An 18,657-nucleotide genomic window follows, 5' to 3' on the forward strand; every position below is an offset into this window, starting at 1 on the left:
GCGTTGTGAGCTTGTAGATCTGCTATTTTCAAACATTTTGTACTTTTACTTTTGGTACTTTAAGTACATTTTGATGCTGACACTTTCATACTTTTACTCAAGTACATTTAGAATTCCGCACTTTTTTTTTTTTAATGTTTTTTATCCCACGTTTTTTTGCAACCCATTTTTCTCACCCGGTGACTACCTAACCTGTAGTCCTGGTTTCCGCTCTCCCCCTGCCGCGCCATGGGACATTGGGGAGCACCTGGCTGGCTAGGGGGAGGTAGTATAGAAACCAGGACTACTGCATGTTTTTGTGTGAGGGCCAATGCCCAAGGAGACACGGGGAGAACATGCAAAATCCACACAGAAAGGCCCTATCGCCAACCCCACCTAGGGTGTGGGTGCTGATGACGCGGGTGGAGGAACACGCCCCCAGCGCCCACAGCTTCCCCCGGTGGGAATCGAACCCAGGACCTTCGAGCTGTGAGGCAAAGCGCTAACCACTGCACCACCGTGCACTAGAATTCCGCACTTTTACTTGTAACAGGGTATTTCTATATTGCAGTATTGATGCTTTTACTTAAGTAAAAAACGTGAGTACTTTTTCCACCACTGTTGTTGTGTTGTGCCTGCGAGGCATCCTTTTAAAATGAACATTGCGTAACAGTAGACATAACAGGTGAAACACACACCTGATGAGGCCAATGAAAACGAGCAGAAAATATACGTAATGTAGCAGCACACCCGTAGCCAATAAGACAAATGTTTCAGCAATTGAGCTGCTTGCTTCAGGGCTTGCAGGACAATGGGATCTTGATCTAGATAGATCTATCCTGATGATGGCAGCTTAGCTTTTAGGTCTAAGCCAGGGGTCTTCAACAGGGGGTCCGGGACCCCTAGGGGGTCCTCAAGAGTTACTACAGGGGGTCCTCCAAGTCTTAGTGTGATAGAAACTTTTTTTCTCCTTTTTTATATTAAACCCTTGTCTTGAACCCTAGCATTGTGAGCTTGTAGATCGGCTATTTTTGGCAAAGAGGTTTAATGTAGAGGGGAAAAAGAGCAGACTAAGTACAGAGTGAAAGGTCAACTTAATTAGGTATTGACAGTTCAAGTGGTTAAATATCTGAAAACACAAATTGACACAAATCCAAAATACACTGATGATTGTGCTGTCACACGATGAAACGATATGAAATCTATGAAAAGGTTGTGGGGGTCCCTGCTTCATCTCTCTCAAATAAGGGGTCCTTGGCCTATGCACAGAGTGTGTGGCTACTTTCTAAGTTTCTAAAGTTCCCCAACATTTTACGTCTTTGTAGTTTGTGGGCTCCTAATGTGAAAATCCTATACTAACAACACATTTAACATCATCATAAGATCGTTAAACCCACTGTTAGAATGCAACGTAAACACCTACAGAATTCCCCGTTTTGCACCCAGAACCACTTGTATACAATCCATCATCCTCCCATATAAACTGACCAGAACACCAGCACTTTTATTTAGTTACTTATTCAAAAATACTCAACTGATTAACGACCTGCTAACGATGACATGATTAAACACTTCAGTTCCTATTAACATCCACCGGTTCAGCGTGGTGTGTGATTAACTGAACACTGATTACAGGCTTAGCCCTTTATCTTGAATCAACTTATAAACCCAGATAAGTGTTTCATGTAGAAGTGTGGTGAACGTTAAGAATTATGGGTTTCAGAAGGCCGCTGTGATGGCTTAATGGTGAGAAACTCAAATGTGAGCGGGCGAGAGAGAAGAGTAAGGGAGAGAGGGAGCAGGGGTGTCACACCAAGTTCTGGGCCCTGGGTACAAGGATTCACTGCAGGCCCCCCATGAATGTTCTTCATAGGGGGAGGGGGTTTAACCCATTTAGACTGGGAACGCATTATTTTGTGCTTTAACTATTGAAAAATAGCAGATATACAAGCTCGCAGCGCGGCACTATGCTATTTTTAGAAAGATTGGGAAAACCTGCGCGAGTCTTTGAATATTTCAAATCCTTCTAAGGTTTTTTTGAAAACCCTATGTTTCTATGTCAGTGGTGCTCAAACTCCCAGCTCCAGGGACCCCCCAGAAGCAGGCCTATATTCAACGATTTGCACACATTTTCACGACTTTTCAAAAATAGCAGGTCTACAAGCTCGCAGCGCGGCACTCGGTGCCGCGCTGTGAGCTTGTAGATCTGCTATTTTTCAATAGCTAAAGTATAAAATAATTAAGGCCCCTCCACCTTGGGCCCTAGTAACTCAGTCCCACTTTCCCCCCCCCCCTTATGACGCCCCTGGAGGGAGGGGGAAAGAGATGGGGAGAGAGGGAAAGAGGAGACAGGACGAGGGAGAACCTTTACAGTTATTGCCACTTTATGGCTGACATCTGAAAAGGCTTTAACGTCGATGTGTGTCGACCTCCTGAATTTAAAACACAGCAGACCACGTGAGTGGGAGGGAGAGAGAGAGGAAGAGAAAAGGGGGGGAGAGAGAGAGAGAGGCGGGGGAGAGAGGAAGAGAAAGAGAAAGGGTTATCTCCCTTTTTTCTCCCCATGCGTCATACGATGGTGTGCCGTGAAACGTCACGATGCGACGCGTTGTGAGCTTGTAGATCGGCCATTTTGCCGCAGGACTAAGGGGAGCGTAGCGCTATTGCGACATTCGATAGTTCGGCGTCACAGTCGTCCCGGCGCTGGTGAATGCTAACCTGGTGAAATGCTAACCTGCCGACGCTGGTGAATGCTAACCTGGTGAATGTCAACCTGGTGAGTGCTACTATTCCGCAAAACCTAACCCTAACCTCAGTAAAACTATGCCTAAACCTAACCCTAAAACCTAACCCTAACCCTTAAGCCCTTTGCACACAGGACAGTTGCGGTTTTTCCGTTTGCTGCATGATTAAAACGCATTGGATTTGGTGTGCAAGGCTGTGCGGAATCCACACTGCGGATCCAAGGAGGAGTCATAAAAGGAGTCGATGAGTTTTTACCGCATGCGACAAGACGCACAAATCGAACTGGTTTAGATCGAGAAAAGAACGCGCCACTTGTCGCACAGCAAATTCGGAGCCGGTGTGCATGAGGTCGTAGAGAATCATTGTTTTCTTCTTCAAAAATGCAATAGTCTGTTTTGTCCGTAAGAAAGAACGCGTCTGTTAAGCCCTTTAGTCGGATTAATGGGACGTCGAAATATTGAGATTTTACCGTGACTAAGTACAGTATAAATCAGGCTTCATTCTTTAGGCCTCACCTGTGGCGTTGCTCCTGCCCTGCAGTGACAGAGCTCTGCTCCTCATCCCTGGAACCTTGGCGGGGGATGCGACGGTAGCGGCGCCGGTGTTACAGGCAGCACTGCTGCTGGTGTTGGCGGTGTTGGCGGCCTTTGTTGCATTTTGGTTTGCTGCAGCAGGAAGAATGCCTCTGTTGGGTCTCTCTTCTGGTTTAGGTCCACCTGCTGCTACTGGGGCTCCCGGAGTGGTGCTCGAGTCTGGGGAGGAGATGAGGAGTGAGATATTTTAACACGGGTCGTTTTTAAGCCAAGGACCCCTTAGTTGAGAGAGAGATGAAGCAGGGATCCTCACAACCTTTTCGTAGATTCCATATAGTTTCATTGTTTGACAACACAATGTCAAACACAATCAGTGTATTTTGGATTCTTGTCAATTTGTGTTTTCAGATATTTAACCACTTGAACCGTCAATACTTACCAGTAAGACTCCCTAATCGGGAGATAAGCGACCGTCAGGTCGCAGCGTGATTTTAGGCCAAAATGTGTAAAATAAATCGGCCTGATGGTGGCGCTATATGGGACAGATCCATGTTGAGGGGGTGAGTGTAGACATACTGTGTAGCGATTTGCATGATTTTAGGGCAAAATCTGTAGGAGTAGTGTCCACAAATGTGTTTTCAAAAATTGGCCTGAAGGTGGCGCTAAATGGGACAGATCCATGTTGATGAGATGATTGTAGACATACTGTGTACCGATTTGCATGATTTTAGGGCCAAAATTGTAGGAACAGTGTCCAAAAATGTGTTTTGCAAGAATCGGCCTCATGGTGGCGCTAGAAGAGGGGCATGTGAGAATTGATGGGTTGTGGTTTGGCAGGCAAGGAGTGTGTGTGCAAAATTTGGCATGGATCGGGGCAACGGTTGTGGAGATATGAGCAGGGCAAAAGCGTGACGTGTGACGTGTGACTGACTGACTGACGGACGGACGGACAGCCGTCGGAGGTTTTGATAGTAAATGCGACCTGACGGTCGCAAATAAACTTGACCTTTCACTCTGTCCTTAGTCTGCTCTTTTTCCCCTCTACAACAAAGCTCTTTGCCGAAAATAGCCGATCTACAAGCTCACAACGCCTCGCAGAATCTTGTAGATCTGCTATTTTTGGCTATAGTTCTCAGAATATGGAAACTAGGGTTCAAGTGGTTAATATAAAAAAAAGGAGAAAAAAACGTTTTATCACTCAAAGATTTGGAGGACCCCCTAGGGGTCCCGGACGCCCTGTTGAAGACCCATGCTTTAACACAATAAAGCAGGGGTGTGCAACTTTGATGATGGAGAGGGTTACTATATTTTCACATTCACTCCAGAGGGCCACATTGCATATACAGTAAAAAAAATAGCAAACATAGCCGAGATCTGATAGATCTGCTATTTTTTTATCGGAATCCTGAAAAGTTAAAATTGTATTTACGGTCATTTCAAATGCATTTATATGCTTCTTATGTTAAATACATTGGGCAAAGTACTGCTACTGGTCATTAAGCTACTAATATTGATGTAATTAAAATGGTTCATAAAAGCTGAAATCAACAGTATATCAGCATTCCGATATTAACCTGCGGGCCGCATTAAGTGAAGGTGGGGGCCGCATGTTGCCCCCAGGCTGCCAGTTGACCATGTATGCACTAAATTATCGCCGTTATCGGGTGGATGTCCAAAACTGTTCGTTTAGTTTTTATCATTTTTAAAATGATTTAAACTAGTGAAAACAGCCGATCTACAAGCATACAACGCCTCGCACTTTGTGTGCTTGTAGATCGGCTGCTTTCAGTTTTGTGCGACGGCTTTGTATGATGAAGCAGGGCTTTACTTTGCGCGGAACAAACATACACATTTAAAACTTGGAGATACGAGGTTTCTGCCCGACAGTGACAAAATATACGGTTTATGGAAATTCAAGGATGCAAATTCCTGTTTGAGACACATTGTTGTTGTTTGGCCAGATGTCCTCCTATGGATCAGTGCTCACATCTTTGCATTGTCTACAGTATATCAGTGTTTTCAACCTTTTTTTCTGCCAGGGATCACTTTTCATATCCTAAAGATCCCAGGGCACACCTAGATATTTTTTCTTCTCTTTCTTGAGGTATTAAAAAGGTTTTAAAAGTCCTTAAATTGTGACTTCACTGTCAAATTTCAAAGGGCACAACAAAGGTGGTTGAAAAACACTGATCTATATGACACTCTATCGAACCCAGTAGGCTGAACAGCTAATGGAGGCATTGTGCTTTTTCCATTGAACTACATGTACAACACGTGACACAGAAGATGACTCGACAGCCTCCTTTTCACCGGAGCGGGTGGAAATAAGAGCTAAATAATTGCACTGCTGCGCGGAACAATTGCGCTTTTGAACTATCACCCTATAGATTTACCGAAAACAGCTACAATAACAAGAAAAACACATGTTATGGAGCATGCTGATGATGACTTTGGCCTTTTTATTCAAAGTAAAGCCTTGAGCAGATCAACGCAAACTGCAGAGGATTTGAAACGGAACCCTTGTGTGTGGGGGAGGGCGACGGAAGCTGCACTTCACTGAAAAAACACAACAAATGTATCGTCACTGTCGGCAGAAACCTCGAATCTCCAAGTTTCAAACGCAAAGTAAAGCCCTGTTTCACCATACAAGGCCGTCGCACAAGAAAACAGTCGATCTACAAGCACACAACGACTCACGGTGCGAGGCGTTGTGTGCTTGTAGATCGGCTGTTTTCACTAGTTTAAATCATTTTTTAGTGCAAAACGAACGGTTTTGGACATACAAGGTTTTCACCCGACAACGACGATATGTTGGATGGGGGGGGCGCAACCATGCTCGCAAGGCAATTTGCACTAATTTCTCTCATTAAACACTATGAAAACACACACACACACCCCCACACCCACCAACGCACGCACGGACACACACACACACAACCGAACACACACACCCACACAATACCAGGGAGAATGTACAGTAATCGTCTTTTGATCGTAATCAGTGGGATGGCGATTAGACATTTCTTTGAGAGTCGCCCCCAGTCTAAACAGCGCAATCAATCTGGTGCCGTTATCAGTTATTTCCACCAATGGGGGAAGCCATGGCAGATGGAAGCCCGCGGCCTTTATGAGGCGACTGTGGGCGTGAGCAAATTAAGGCATCATGTAAAGAGATGATATCTCTCTCTCTCTCTCTCTCCTGTTGGAATAAATGATTCCGTCGCGCCAACCAGTGACCCTGTGGTTTTAGGGACAACCTGGCCAGAGTCACGAAGAGCTGAATCAGGGTGCTATACTGTACTTTTACATTTGCCCGGGAACCAAACTAGTGAAAATAGCCGATCTACAAGCCCACAACGCGTCGCAGCGCGACGCGTTGTGAGCTTGTAGATCTGCTATTTTCAGCACGCAACACCTGAGAGCAACCAAACATAAAATGACTCTCTTCAGCACTAGTCCCTCCCTAACGTTTTAGTCTAGTTTGTATTTTGTTGACAAAATTGTCAATATATTTAGTCTTAGTTTTAGTCATCACAGCTTAGTTTTTATTTAGTTTTTGTTTTGTTTTCGTCAGTGAGGAAAACACAGTCAGACATAGATTTAGTCGACGGAATCAACCCTGTTTGGGAACCGGTGCCCTACGACAAATGTCTTCACCAGAAATAGTCATGCATGTGGTTAACGTTTTTGGATGACATTGCCAGTCATATTGTGCAGCACCTATTTAACACTTATGTTGCTATGATTTTTTCTCTTCAATGTACCACGTTGCCATGGTTACCATAGACTTCCATGTAATTGCGCAATTGTGTAAAAAGTGCACGCCCATGCCTAGCTGATGCACCACGTGTGTAGATGCTGTTCACAGCTTTCAAACAAAAACATCCGCTTGGAAATCCGTTCAGGCATTCATGATTTATGCCATGTTTGAAAGAATGGGTTGGTATGGGGGTTAAACATGCAATTTCGCGATCGCGATCATGCCTAATACATTTCTGGAGGTCCAAAAAACATTTTTGAAAAAACAAAAATTGAATTTTTCTTTTTTTGTTTTTTTTTCAAAAACGGCCCAAACTCGGGAAACTCGGGGTTGGCACAGCGTTGGTACCAATACAAACTCGGGAAACTCTGGGTTGGCACCAGATGTGTTAACAAAAAAACATAGGCTATACAGTAATACAAGAAATCCATTCCCAGAGTCATGAAGAGCTGAATTAATTAGGCACACAAAAAAAAGACGTAGGCCAGACTAGCTCCAGTCCTACTCCATGACTCACTCTGTGTGTAAGATGTGTGTAAGATTTCATGACGGCATCAAAAGGTGAACTGTGTGTGTGTGTGTGTGTGTGTGTGTGTGTGTGTGTGTGTGTGTGTGTGTGTGTGTGTGTGTGTGTGTGTGTGTGTACCCGTTCTTACTACCCAGTGAGCACCGGAAATAGTTTTTAACCAACAGAGTGAGGACATTTTTGGAAAGTGAGGACTAAGTTACGGTCCTCACTAAATTTAGGGGTTGTGTTAAGGGTTAGGTTTAGGGTTAGGGGTTAGGTTTAGGGTTAGGGGTTAGGTTTAGGGTTAGGGTAAGGCCACAGGAATGGAAGAAAAATGAATGGAAGTCAATGTAAAGTCCTCAGTATGTAGCAGCAAAAACAAGTGTGTGTGTGTGTGTGTGTGTGTGTGTGTGTGTGTGTGTGTGTGTGTGTGCACGCGCGTGCGAGGACCTTACCAGAGAGTAATGAAGAACGAAGCATCACCATGGGAAACCAGTATGGTAATCTGGTTACCATAACAACCCCGGCATCAGAACTATATGTCACAATCACGCATCGAGCATGTCATCAGTAGGGTAAAACTAACCTGTCTCACGACGGTCTAAACCCAGCTCACGTTCCCTATCAGTGGGTGAACAATCCAACGCTTGGTGAATTCTGCTTCACAATGATAGGAAGAGCCGACACTCATTGCGACACCTTTATCACAGCGTTTTACCCATTTAGGCCTAGGATTATTGACTGCTTTAACTATTGAAAAATAGCAGATACACAAGCTCACAGCTGCGAGCTTGTAGATCTGCTATTTTTGAAAAAGTTGTGAAAATGTGTGCAAATCTTTGAATATATGTATATATGTCTTTGAAATATTTTGAGATGGGGGTCCGTGGCCAAATACATATCATTTGGGGGGTCCTTCACATGAAAAGGTTTGAGAACCACTGACACAGTAGTCTCTCAAGAACAGACTAACCGAGCCCCAGTTATGTGAAAAGGACCTTTTCTTTGACGATGGCTAGCCAGATTGCTGACATAGAAACATAGGTTTTCAAAAAACCTTAGGATTCAAAAGACACTTATAGAATCGGGTCAAAATTCTTAATTTTCACGATTTTTCAAAAATAGCAGATCTACAAGCTCGCAGCGTGGCACTCGGTGCCGCGCTGTGAGCTTGTATATCTGCTATTTTTCAATAGTTAAAGCATAAAATAATGATACACATAATGTGTACCCGTTCTAAATGGGTTAAAACCTGACAGAGAATTAAATGACTGTGATCCCACACCCATCTACCCGTATTTTCCGGACTATAAGGCGCACTTAAAAGCCTTTAATTTTCTCAAAAAACTACAGTGCGCCTTATAGTCCAGTGCGCCTTATATATGGATCATTCATTGACATTAACATTCCCTTTAGCACAGCTCCATCTGTTGGATGCATAACGCAACGGTAGCGTCTATTATGTGCGCCTTATAGTCAGGTGCGCCTTATATATGAAAACAGTTTGAAAATAGACCATTCATTGACAGTGCGCCTTATAGTCAGGTGCGCCTTATAGTCCAGAAAATACTGTACATGAAAATGGCTCGAGATTAATATCTGAACAGTTTTTAACACAATACTATATTCTGCGAGCCTTTGTACAACGTTTTTTTTTTCGTTTCCTCCTCCTTGCTTTGCCGCGTCGCTTGTCTCTGTGCCACACAGCGCTCCATTGAACAGTGAGTCATGCATGGCCGAGGGTTTGAAATAATGACATTATGACAATACACTGGTGTTTGTCACAAAGAAGCTTCCTTTGGACAGGGGAAGTCAGGAAGTGAAGACCCATGTGGCATGACACGTATCCATGGGCACCGGTGCTATAATAAGAGTTAGCTGCCATGAAATGAAAAATGCTCTTTTAACCCATTCTGAGCCCCAGACATTAGCGGATTATAGGCCCCATTCACTCCCGTTGTCTTATTTTGAAGGCCAGAAGTCCACAGCGTAAACACTTCCGGTCTGACGTCATCGCGTCCTGCGCCGGAATCGATCATTGTTTACGTGGTGTCATGGCGGATCGGATCGGAGCTTTTCACCATGTGCTTTATAAGCGAGCATCTGCCTCCATCTTCACTTCTAAAGTGTAGTTTTGAGATAATGGACATTAAAGATGAGATCCCCCGTCCACCTCAATGTTATGGGATTACTATTTTGTGCCCGTGGAGCCGTGATGATCATAAATCAGCGACGGAGATGTGCTCGGGGCCTTCCGCCATCGTATCCGGTAATATAACCGCCGTTACTTTTCGCGAGATATCTCGGGAATGGCACTCCAGATACTCGAGTACATATCGCGAGATATCTCGGGAATGGCACTAAATCGGTTTAGTAGGGGTGGGTAGGGCATTCACGAATAGAGATTTTTAGTTTTCGAATCATTCGACCTCAAAGTATTCGAATAGTCGAATATTCGACAGGACTGACCAAACTGACCATTGTGAAAATAGCCGATCTACATGCTCACAACGCCTCGCATTGCGAGGCATGTAGATCTGCTATTTTTCACAATATTTATCTGCGGAACCGAGTCACATTAAATGTAATACCTACAATTCCAAGTGCTTGTCAGGGTGGGGGTCCCCAGTTCAAATATGTTTATTTTGGGGGTCACAGCCTAAAAAGGTTTGAGAACCCCTGGTATAGAGCATTAACAAATTTAACCACCAGGGGCATTGACAACTCATTCTTATGACTTCCTATCTAGCCAAGCTTTATAAACTATATCTTTTTGAAGGCGAATATTCGACTTCAGTGAATACCGTCGAATAGTGACTTTGATATTCGAATATTCTAATGAATATATATGGTGAATGCCCTGCTAGGGGTGGGCGATATGGTGATAAATATCGTTGAGACGATACAATGTCTCCACGATATGCCTTTTCAGAGATATAGCATACAGTATATCGTGATACAATGAGGGAGCCTTGTGAAAAAATCCTGTTGAATTGTTAAAGATAGGAGATTAGGAGATAAATGCACTTTTGTGCAGCAGCATAACACTACAACTACAACACTACCCTGTGGCATTTTGGGAATTGGAGTGTTTCTCTTCACCGCGGTTGCCTTGTACGGTAGCTACAGATTAATGTAGTTTTGGATCACATCAGTCATATTGTCCAGCACATATTTAACAAAAAAAGATAGGCTATACAGTAATACAAGACATCCATTTCTTTGTGTTCTTATATCAAACTCTAATTGTGTTTTTGTCCAACATTTCATGGAGTATGCGTGCATAAGCTTGCATCCACAAATCCAACCAATAACAACATAATGACGTCATCCACCCATCAATCAATGTTCTGCTGTACTTCTCAGTTTGTTATGACATGCGATCATGAGTTACTGTTGTTGACCACACACACACACACACACACACACACACACACACACACACACACACACACACACACACACACACACACACACACACACACACACACACACACACACACACACACACACACACACACACACACACACACACACACACACACACACACACACACACACACACACAAAATATTCCGACCTCAACACTAACCACATTTTACATCTATCCTCAAATAACCTTGTCGTTGGTTATGATTTTGTTTGTGGTACTTAATGAGGTACTTAGTGCACGCACGCACACCCACACACACATGTGCAAGTACACAAAAGATACACGTACAGACAAACAACCAACAAGAGAGAGACGCACACGTGCACAGAGAGAGAGAGAGAGAGAGAGAGAGAGAGAGAGAGACACGTGTGTGCATATGAGAGAGCGACACACACACAAGCGCCCGTGCAAGTACACACAAAGATACACATACAGACAAACAACGAGAGAGAGAGACACAAGCACATGAGAGCGAGAGCGAGAGAGACACACACACACACACACGTGCGTGCATATGAGAGAGCGAGACACACACGCGCACGCGCATACAGTATACACACAAAGATACACGTCCAGACAAACAACCAAACACAGATGGTCCAGCTGTACAGTAGCATATCGTCACTGTCGGGCAGAAACCTCGTATCTCCAAGTTTCAAATTTGTATGTTTTTTTTCATAAAGTAAATCATACAAGACTGTCGCACAAGACTAGTGAAAACAGCCGATCTACAAGCACACAACGCCTCGCGGTGCGAGGCATTGTGTGCTTGTAGATCGACTGTTTTCACTGGTTTAAATCGCTTTTAAAATGATAAATACAAAACGAACGGTTTTGGAGATACAAGGTTTCCACTCGACAACGACGATATCTCTCTACTGAAAGGCTAGAGACTTGGCCCACATTACGACCTGGACGTCATCATCTGCTAGCTTTAAACAAGGCCCAGGTCATCAGACAGACAGACAGACAGACTCACACACATGGTTTTCTGAGGTAAGCCTGGCCAGATGTGATCTCTGACCTCTACTAGAGGAAGAAAGGATACTGGTGCAGACACACACACACATGCACACACAGGGGCGTCACAAGGGGGGGGAAGTGGGACTGAGTTACTAGGACTCAAGGTGGAGGGGCATTAATTATTTTATACTTTAGTTATTGAAAAATAGCAGATATACAAGCTCGCAGCGCGGCACTAAGTGCCCCGCTGTAGATCTAAGTGCCCCGCTGTAGCTTGTAGATCTGCACGCTGCGAGCTTGTAGATCTGCTATTTTTGAAAAGTCGTGAAAATGTGTGAACATCTTTGAATATGCTGTGTAAATAAGCCAAGTGCTTTCCTAGGATATCCTTTTAGTTGACCTTGTACTAGTGAACTGTACCGTCATAGATAGATAGATACCTTTATTATCCCAAGGGGGAAATTCAGTTGTTTACAAAGTTACAGAGAAGTAAGAAAAAAGATAGATAAGAGGAAAAAACAAGAGCAGTACAGTACCAATAAAGAGAAGGTGCATCAATAGAGGGGGTGAATAATATATAAGTATATATACATAAAGTGTCTTACAAAAAGAGACCGTAGCAGTCAATGCTAGTTAGTGCAACAAGTATCTCACTGTCATTGTTAAACAAAGCTAAATACTCAGAAACTACCAACACAACCTAATAGTGCAATGTCAAAAATCGAAAACAAAACGGCTCAGAGAAGAAGAAACTAGGAAGCGTGTCACCGCAAGACGCACATAAGCACACTCCCAACTGTACCTTTTTCAATGCAAACTTCTAATAAAGTCTTCAATCAATCAATCAATATATGTATTTTTTAAGTGAACATTTGTTCTCCAATTCTACTTCTGGGGGGTCCCTGGAACTAAGTATTTTGACATGGGTGTCCGTGGTCAAATACATATCATTGTGGGGGTCCTTCTCATGAAAAAAGTTTGAGCACCACTGACATAGAAACATAGGTTTAAAAACCTGCTATTTTTCAATAGTTAAAGGACAAAATGTGAGTGGATCCTTGTACCCAGGGCCCAGAATTTGGTGTGACACCCCTGCTCTCTATCTCTCTCTCTCCCCCCCAGGGGTGGCATGGGGTGGTGATGACTAACGAATGAGTGAACTCAATTTGAATTAAAATGTGTGTGTGTGTGTGTGTGTGTGTGTGTGTGTGTGTGTGTGTGTGTGTTTGCGTGTGCAAGCATATTTGTGAATATGTGCGTAGCACCTTTGTGGTATGAGTGTGTGTCAGAGACAAGAGATCGCCTGTTCATGTCGAGTCTGTGCGTTTGGTGTGTGGCTGAGCCAGGTCTCTCTGTGAGCGCGAGCGTGCGTGCGCACGTGTGTGCGTGAGAAAGACAAAAGAATCAGTAAACGGAAAGAGAAGGAAGTCCGTCACCACAGGAAAACCACCTCTGATGATGTGTGTGTGTGTGCGTGCGTGCGTGCGTGTGTGTGTGTGCGTGCGTGTGCGTGTGTTCCATGCGTGGGTAAAGCCCTCACACTGAGCTTATGGACAGAGACACATTTCTTGTGGGAAGATAATTCTGTGGCCGAACTAGGAACATTTACTGCAGGGGTCTTCAACAGGGGGTCCGGGGCCCCTAGGGGGTCCTCAGAGTTACTACAGGGGGTCCTCCAAATCTTTGTGTGATTTTTTTTTCTCCTTTTTTATATTAACCACTTGAACCCTAGTGTCCATATTCTTCAGCCAAAAATAGCAGATCTACAAGCGCACAACGCCTTGCGCTGCGAGGCGTTGTGAGCTTGTAGATCGGCTATTTTCGGCAAAGAGGTTTGGTGTAGAGGAGATAGAGAAGACTAGTAAGTACAAAGTGAAGTCAAGTTTATTAAGTATTGACGGTTCAAGTGGTTAAATATCAGAAAACACAAATTGTCATGAATCCAAAATACACTGATGATTGTGCTGTCAAACAATGAAACTATATGGAATCTATGAACAGGTTGTGGGGGTCCCTGCTTCATCTCTCTCTCAACTAAGGGGTCCTTGGCCTGAAAACTTCAGGCCAAAGACCCCTGCTTTAATGTACGAGTTCACACACACACACACACAGTCCCCTCACCTTTGGTAGTAACCGCCGCTCCGCCGGTCTCACTGACGCTGCTTCCCAGCGACGAGGAGCTGAGGTTTGCGGGTAATCCCTTGACGGGAAGTTTGGACACGACGGTGGCCGCCGCGGGTCGGCCGCCGCCCGACCCCGCTGCTGACGGCTGACCGACTGACGAAGGTTTGAGGTTGGAGGAGGTCATGCAGCCCGGGGCGGCCAACCCAGACGTGCTCCGGGGTTTTGGAATACCTGGGGTCAAACGGGGGGGGGGGGGGGGGGGGGGAGGGGGGAGAGAGAAGAAGATTTGACTCATCGAGACAAACAAGAGGTTATCTGTGTGAACGCCAGTGTTGTAAAATAACCAAGTACATTTACTGAAGTAATATACTTAAAGGATGGCTTTGCCACTTTTCAACCTATCTTCATATAACAGGTGCTCTGCTCACTTATGTTCATAATAAAAGTGCCAATACTTTCATACTTTTATTCAAGTACATTTTGAATTCCTGACTTTTACTTGTAACAGAGTATATCTACATTGCGGGTATTGATACTTTTACCTAAGTAAAGAATGTGAGTACTTTTTCCACCACTGTGTGAACACAGTGTCCTACTCATGGTCTCGCATGCTCTGGTGAACGTTTGAAGAGCTAATATAATATATATCGTCCCTGTCGGGCAGAAACCTCGTATCTCCAAGTTTCAGGTTTGTAAATTTTTTCACCAAGCAAAGCTCTAGCTGCTTCATCATACAAGGCTGTCGCACAAAAGTAGTGAAAACAGCCGATCTACAAGCACACAACGCCTCGCGGTGCGAGGCGTTGTGTGCTTGCAGATCGGCTGTTTTCACCAGTTTAAATCATTTTTAAAATGATGAATACAAAACAAACGGTCTTGGACATACAAGGTTTCCACCCGACAACAACGCTATGTACATCTCAATAGCCTCTTTCACATAGGACTGTGGAAAATGGCAGAGGAGTCAGGTCGGGTCATTGGCCCCGGCGCTTCCCTTTGACATAATAAGTAGCGCAGGAGATTCTCCGTGTCCGATGGGTTCTTACATAACTGTAAACAGAGTCTGTCTGATTAGGCACGGGGCGTTGTCTGGCTAAGGCACACACGTCATGCTACTGCCACTTAACAGCATGAAGGAGATGCAAGGATGTTTTGATTTATTTGTTTGTTGATGTGAAAATGAAATGTGAAAAATGCTTAGTTGAGTTGAACTGCTTGACATGCAGTCTCACACTCATTGACCCCAAAGAACAAACCGCTATGCAGATCAGTCTAACCATTAAAGGATATCCATATCCTAAGCTTCTTGTATATCTGCTATTTTTCAATAGCTAAAGTATAAATTAATAAAGGCCCCTCCACCTTGGGCCCTAGTAACTCAGTCCCACTTTTCGCTCCCTTGTGACGCCCCTGCCTACTGAGTCAGACCATAGACTGTAAAATATATGGACAAAGCGAAGCCATTGGTTTCTATGCAGCGCAAATGACGCATTTTGGGTCCTTGGCATGGGTGTCGCCATCATAGATTGTAAAAGCACCAGAGGATGCTATTAGCTGCCAACGGTCACGTGCAACCGCAGAGATACATGGGAGAATGTGGTCGGAGCCTCCCGAAATACAGCACACGAAGAAGAACACAGCCGGCTGGTATCAGTTTAGTTGGCCACGCCCCCGCAACTTTATCATACATTTTAACATAAATGGGACCTTATTTTCACAAAACGCATATCATCGTGATTGAAAGGCAATTTTTAACTAGCGACAGGAACCATAAAGTATTTATGAAAATGTTAATTAAGGTTAGAAAACGAAAGGGGAAAATGCATGGGGTCCAATGGAGAACAATTCTTTTTGCGATCGGCCGGGGGGGGAAAACAGCGCAACTAGCGGCCAATCATAGGAAGTTTTAGTTCCGTATTGGAATCATTTTAAATCGGCGGAAATATGCCCCTAGGGCAAACCCTTGCATTCACACACACAGTACATACAAGAGTAGAGTACATGTCTTTGGTTTCAGAAACTCCCTCGACATTGCAGCAGCAGGAACAACAACAACAAAAGAGATAATTACTGTACACTTTGAGGTGCTTTGAAAGTGCCGTGTACATTGTTCCTACTGTACTTCTAATTATATACCCTTCCAGTCAAACACAGCTCTCATTCAATGTGTGTGAGAAGAAGCTGTGTCCAACCTTTTTATTGGTAGGGTACATATACAACAATTATGTGCACAGTTTATGTACTGTAGGCTTCTATTTACAAGGACAGGCATGGAGTGTTTGTTGCGACCGTCAGGTCGCAGTTACTATCAAAACCTCCACTGGCTGTCAGTCAGTCTGTGCTTCCGTCACGTCACGCTTTTCCCCTACTCATATCTCTGCAACATATGTGCAACATTGTTTTCCCATCCCTAGTGTCAATTGCCTCAGCTGTAATCCCGGGCACTGTGCTCCCTCTGCCAACCTGGGGAGGGCCCCGAACTGAGCCCATGCTTCCTTCAGTGCATGAGGAGTGAGCAAGCCGCTTCTTATCACCTGACAGTTCCTTTCCCCTCCATCAAGCTCCCCAGCTTACGAGACACGGGGAGAACATATTGTACAAACTCCACACAGAAAGGCCCTTTCGCCAACCCCACTAGGGTGTGGGCGCTACTGACGCGGAGGAGAGAACGCGCCCCCCAGCGCCAACAGCGCCCCCCCCGCGGGAATCGAACCCAGGACCTTCTAGCTGTGGGGGCGACAGCACTACCGTGCCCCCCGAAATACTGACTATGAATATGAATGGAATACCAATGAACTACAGAGGCCAGGGGCGTCTCAGTTCTCGAGGGCAGTCTTCATAGGACTAGGGCTGTCACAATTATTACATAATCGTCTAAACGCAATTATTTGACATAATCGCGATTATTTTTCATAAACGTCATAATCAAAAATAGTGGAAATAGCAGATCTACAAGCTCACAACGCGTCGCATCGCGACGCGTTGTGAGCTTGTAGATCAGCTATTTCCACAATCAATGTTCTTTCTTAAGTATAAAGTTGTCAAATATGTCAGTAATTTCTTTGTATATTTAGGTTAGGTGTCATATTATCTAACATGTGCAACTTTAAAGCCTTAAACCCAAACAGAAATGTAATTGTCAACGACAAAAACCCAATTAAATCGTTATTCGCAATTAGTTGAGTGACAATTAATCGTCACGTCCTAATCGTGACAGCCCTACATAGGACGATCATGATGATGGCGATGCCAACCTCCCGTTTCAGCTCCCATCCGTCTTCGTCGCCGCAGCGCCACGCCTAATAGTCGACAAAAACCCAATTAAATCGTTATTCGCAATTATTTGAGTGACAATTAATCGTCACGTCCTAATCGTGACAGCCCTACATAGGACGATCATGATGATGGCGATGCCAACCTCCCGTTTCAGCTCCCATCCGTCTTTGTCGCCGCAGCGCCACGCCTAATAGTCTTCATTACAGCACGGCCAGATACATTTTCAACTTGTGCACAATAGTGGTCTTAGTATGAAAAGTCCTCTGACAAAGATTCACCGGATTAGGAAAAGCTTAGTAACAAAACCCCAGTGAAGACGTTGTAACAGTAACTACACACTCGAGGCGTGCAGTGGTTATTCGAGTATACTTGAATGAAAAGACGCTGGGTGTGTTGAAGTCTGATTTATACAGAGTTGCGTGCAGGTGTCACGCACTGAAAATAGCCGCTCTATAAGCTCACGATGGCTATTTTTGGTGTTTCAGTGCCGGCACGCAACTATGTATAAATCAGGCTTAATGGTTACTTGTGTTCGGGATTCAAAGTTGAAGGGATATTTCACTTAAAAAAAAAAAAAAAATGTTGGTCATTTTATCGTCTAATCAGGCTTTTATGAACACCCTGAATAGTTTTTAATTTGCTTGATTCAATATTTAGGCCCTCCAGGCCCAGGGCCTCTCCCCATGCACACCCATTGTAACTCACACTCCAATTTATCCATGAAAGATTAATTAAAAACACCCATTATTTTTTCTTTTGACTCATAATGCTCTCCTAATACGTGAGCACGCTGTTTTTTTTGACTACTTTTTTCATTCATTTTTAATAATTCTTTGGGAAAATGGAAAAAAAATACAATAAAAGAATAAATGAAAAAACACTATCGTGGTTAAAATGAAGTTTGAAGTTACAATGGGTGTGTATGGGGAGAAGCCTTGCAGGAGGAGGGCCTGGTAACATTTACATCAAATATCTAAATATTGAATCAAGCAAATTAAAAACTGTTCAGGGTGTTCATAAAAGCCTGATTAGACGATAACATTACCAACTGTTTTTTTTTTTTTATTAAAAGCTACAGCTCAGTAAGAGAAGGACAATGGTAGATACTGGATTACAAACAGACAGGTTGCACATGGAGACTTGACAATGCAGATCTACTCTTGAATACCACTGTTCACACTCTATTGCACTACTTATTATATATCAACTGTACCTTCTATTGGTACTGTACCTTATACAGGATATGTTCATGCATCTATTAAACCGGTGCATTACAGTACATGCTGTCCATGTGTCAACTACTGTTTACAGTAGTTAGGATGTACATGTTGCCGAA

At 44.0% G+C, this 18,657-nt stretch overlaps 1 protein-coding gene across 1 annotated transcript in view; it reads right to left on the reverse strand.

Annotated features, from left to right (window-relative positions):
- LOC308281686 (microtubule-associated tumor suppressor 1 homolog) overlaps positions 1-18,657 on the reverse strand; it is a 124,678-nt gene that overhangs the window by 96,113 nt on the left and 9,908 nt on the right. The window contains exons 2-3 of the mRNA XM_080721932.1: positions 14,043-14,276; positions 3,240-3,476 (exon numbers count right to left, since the gene is read on the reverse strand). Coding sequence (XP_080578058.1) covers positions 3,240-3,476; positions 14,043-14,229 — 424 coding nt within the window. The 5' untranslated portion in view covers positions 14,230-14,276. The remainder of the gene's footprint in view (positions 1-3,239; positions 3,477-14,042; positions 14,277-18,657) is intronic.

Source organism: Nannobrachium achirus (assembly GCF_963921795.1).
Source record: "Nannobrachium achirus genome assembly, chromosome: 3".
In the NCBI taxonomy this organism is placed as follows: domain Eukaryota; kingdom Metazoa; phylum Chordata; class Actinopteri; order Myctophiformes; family Myctophidae; genus Nannobrachium; species Nannobrachium achirus.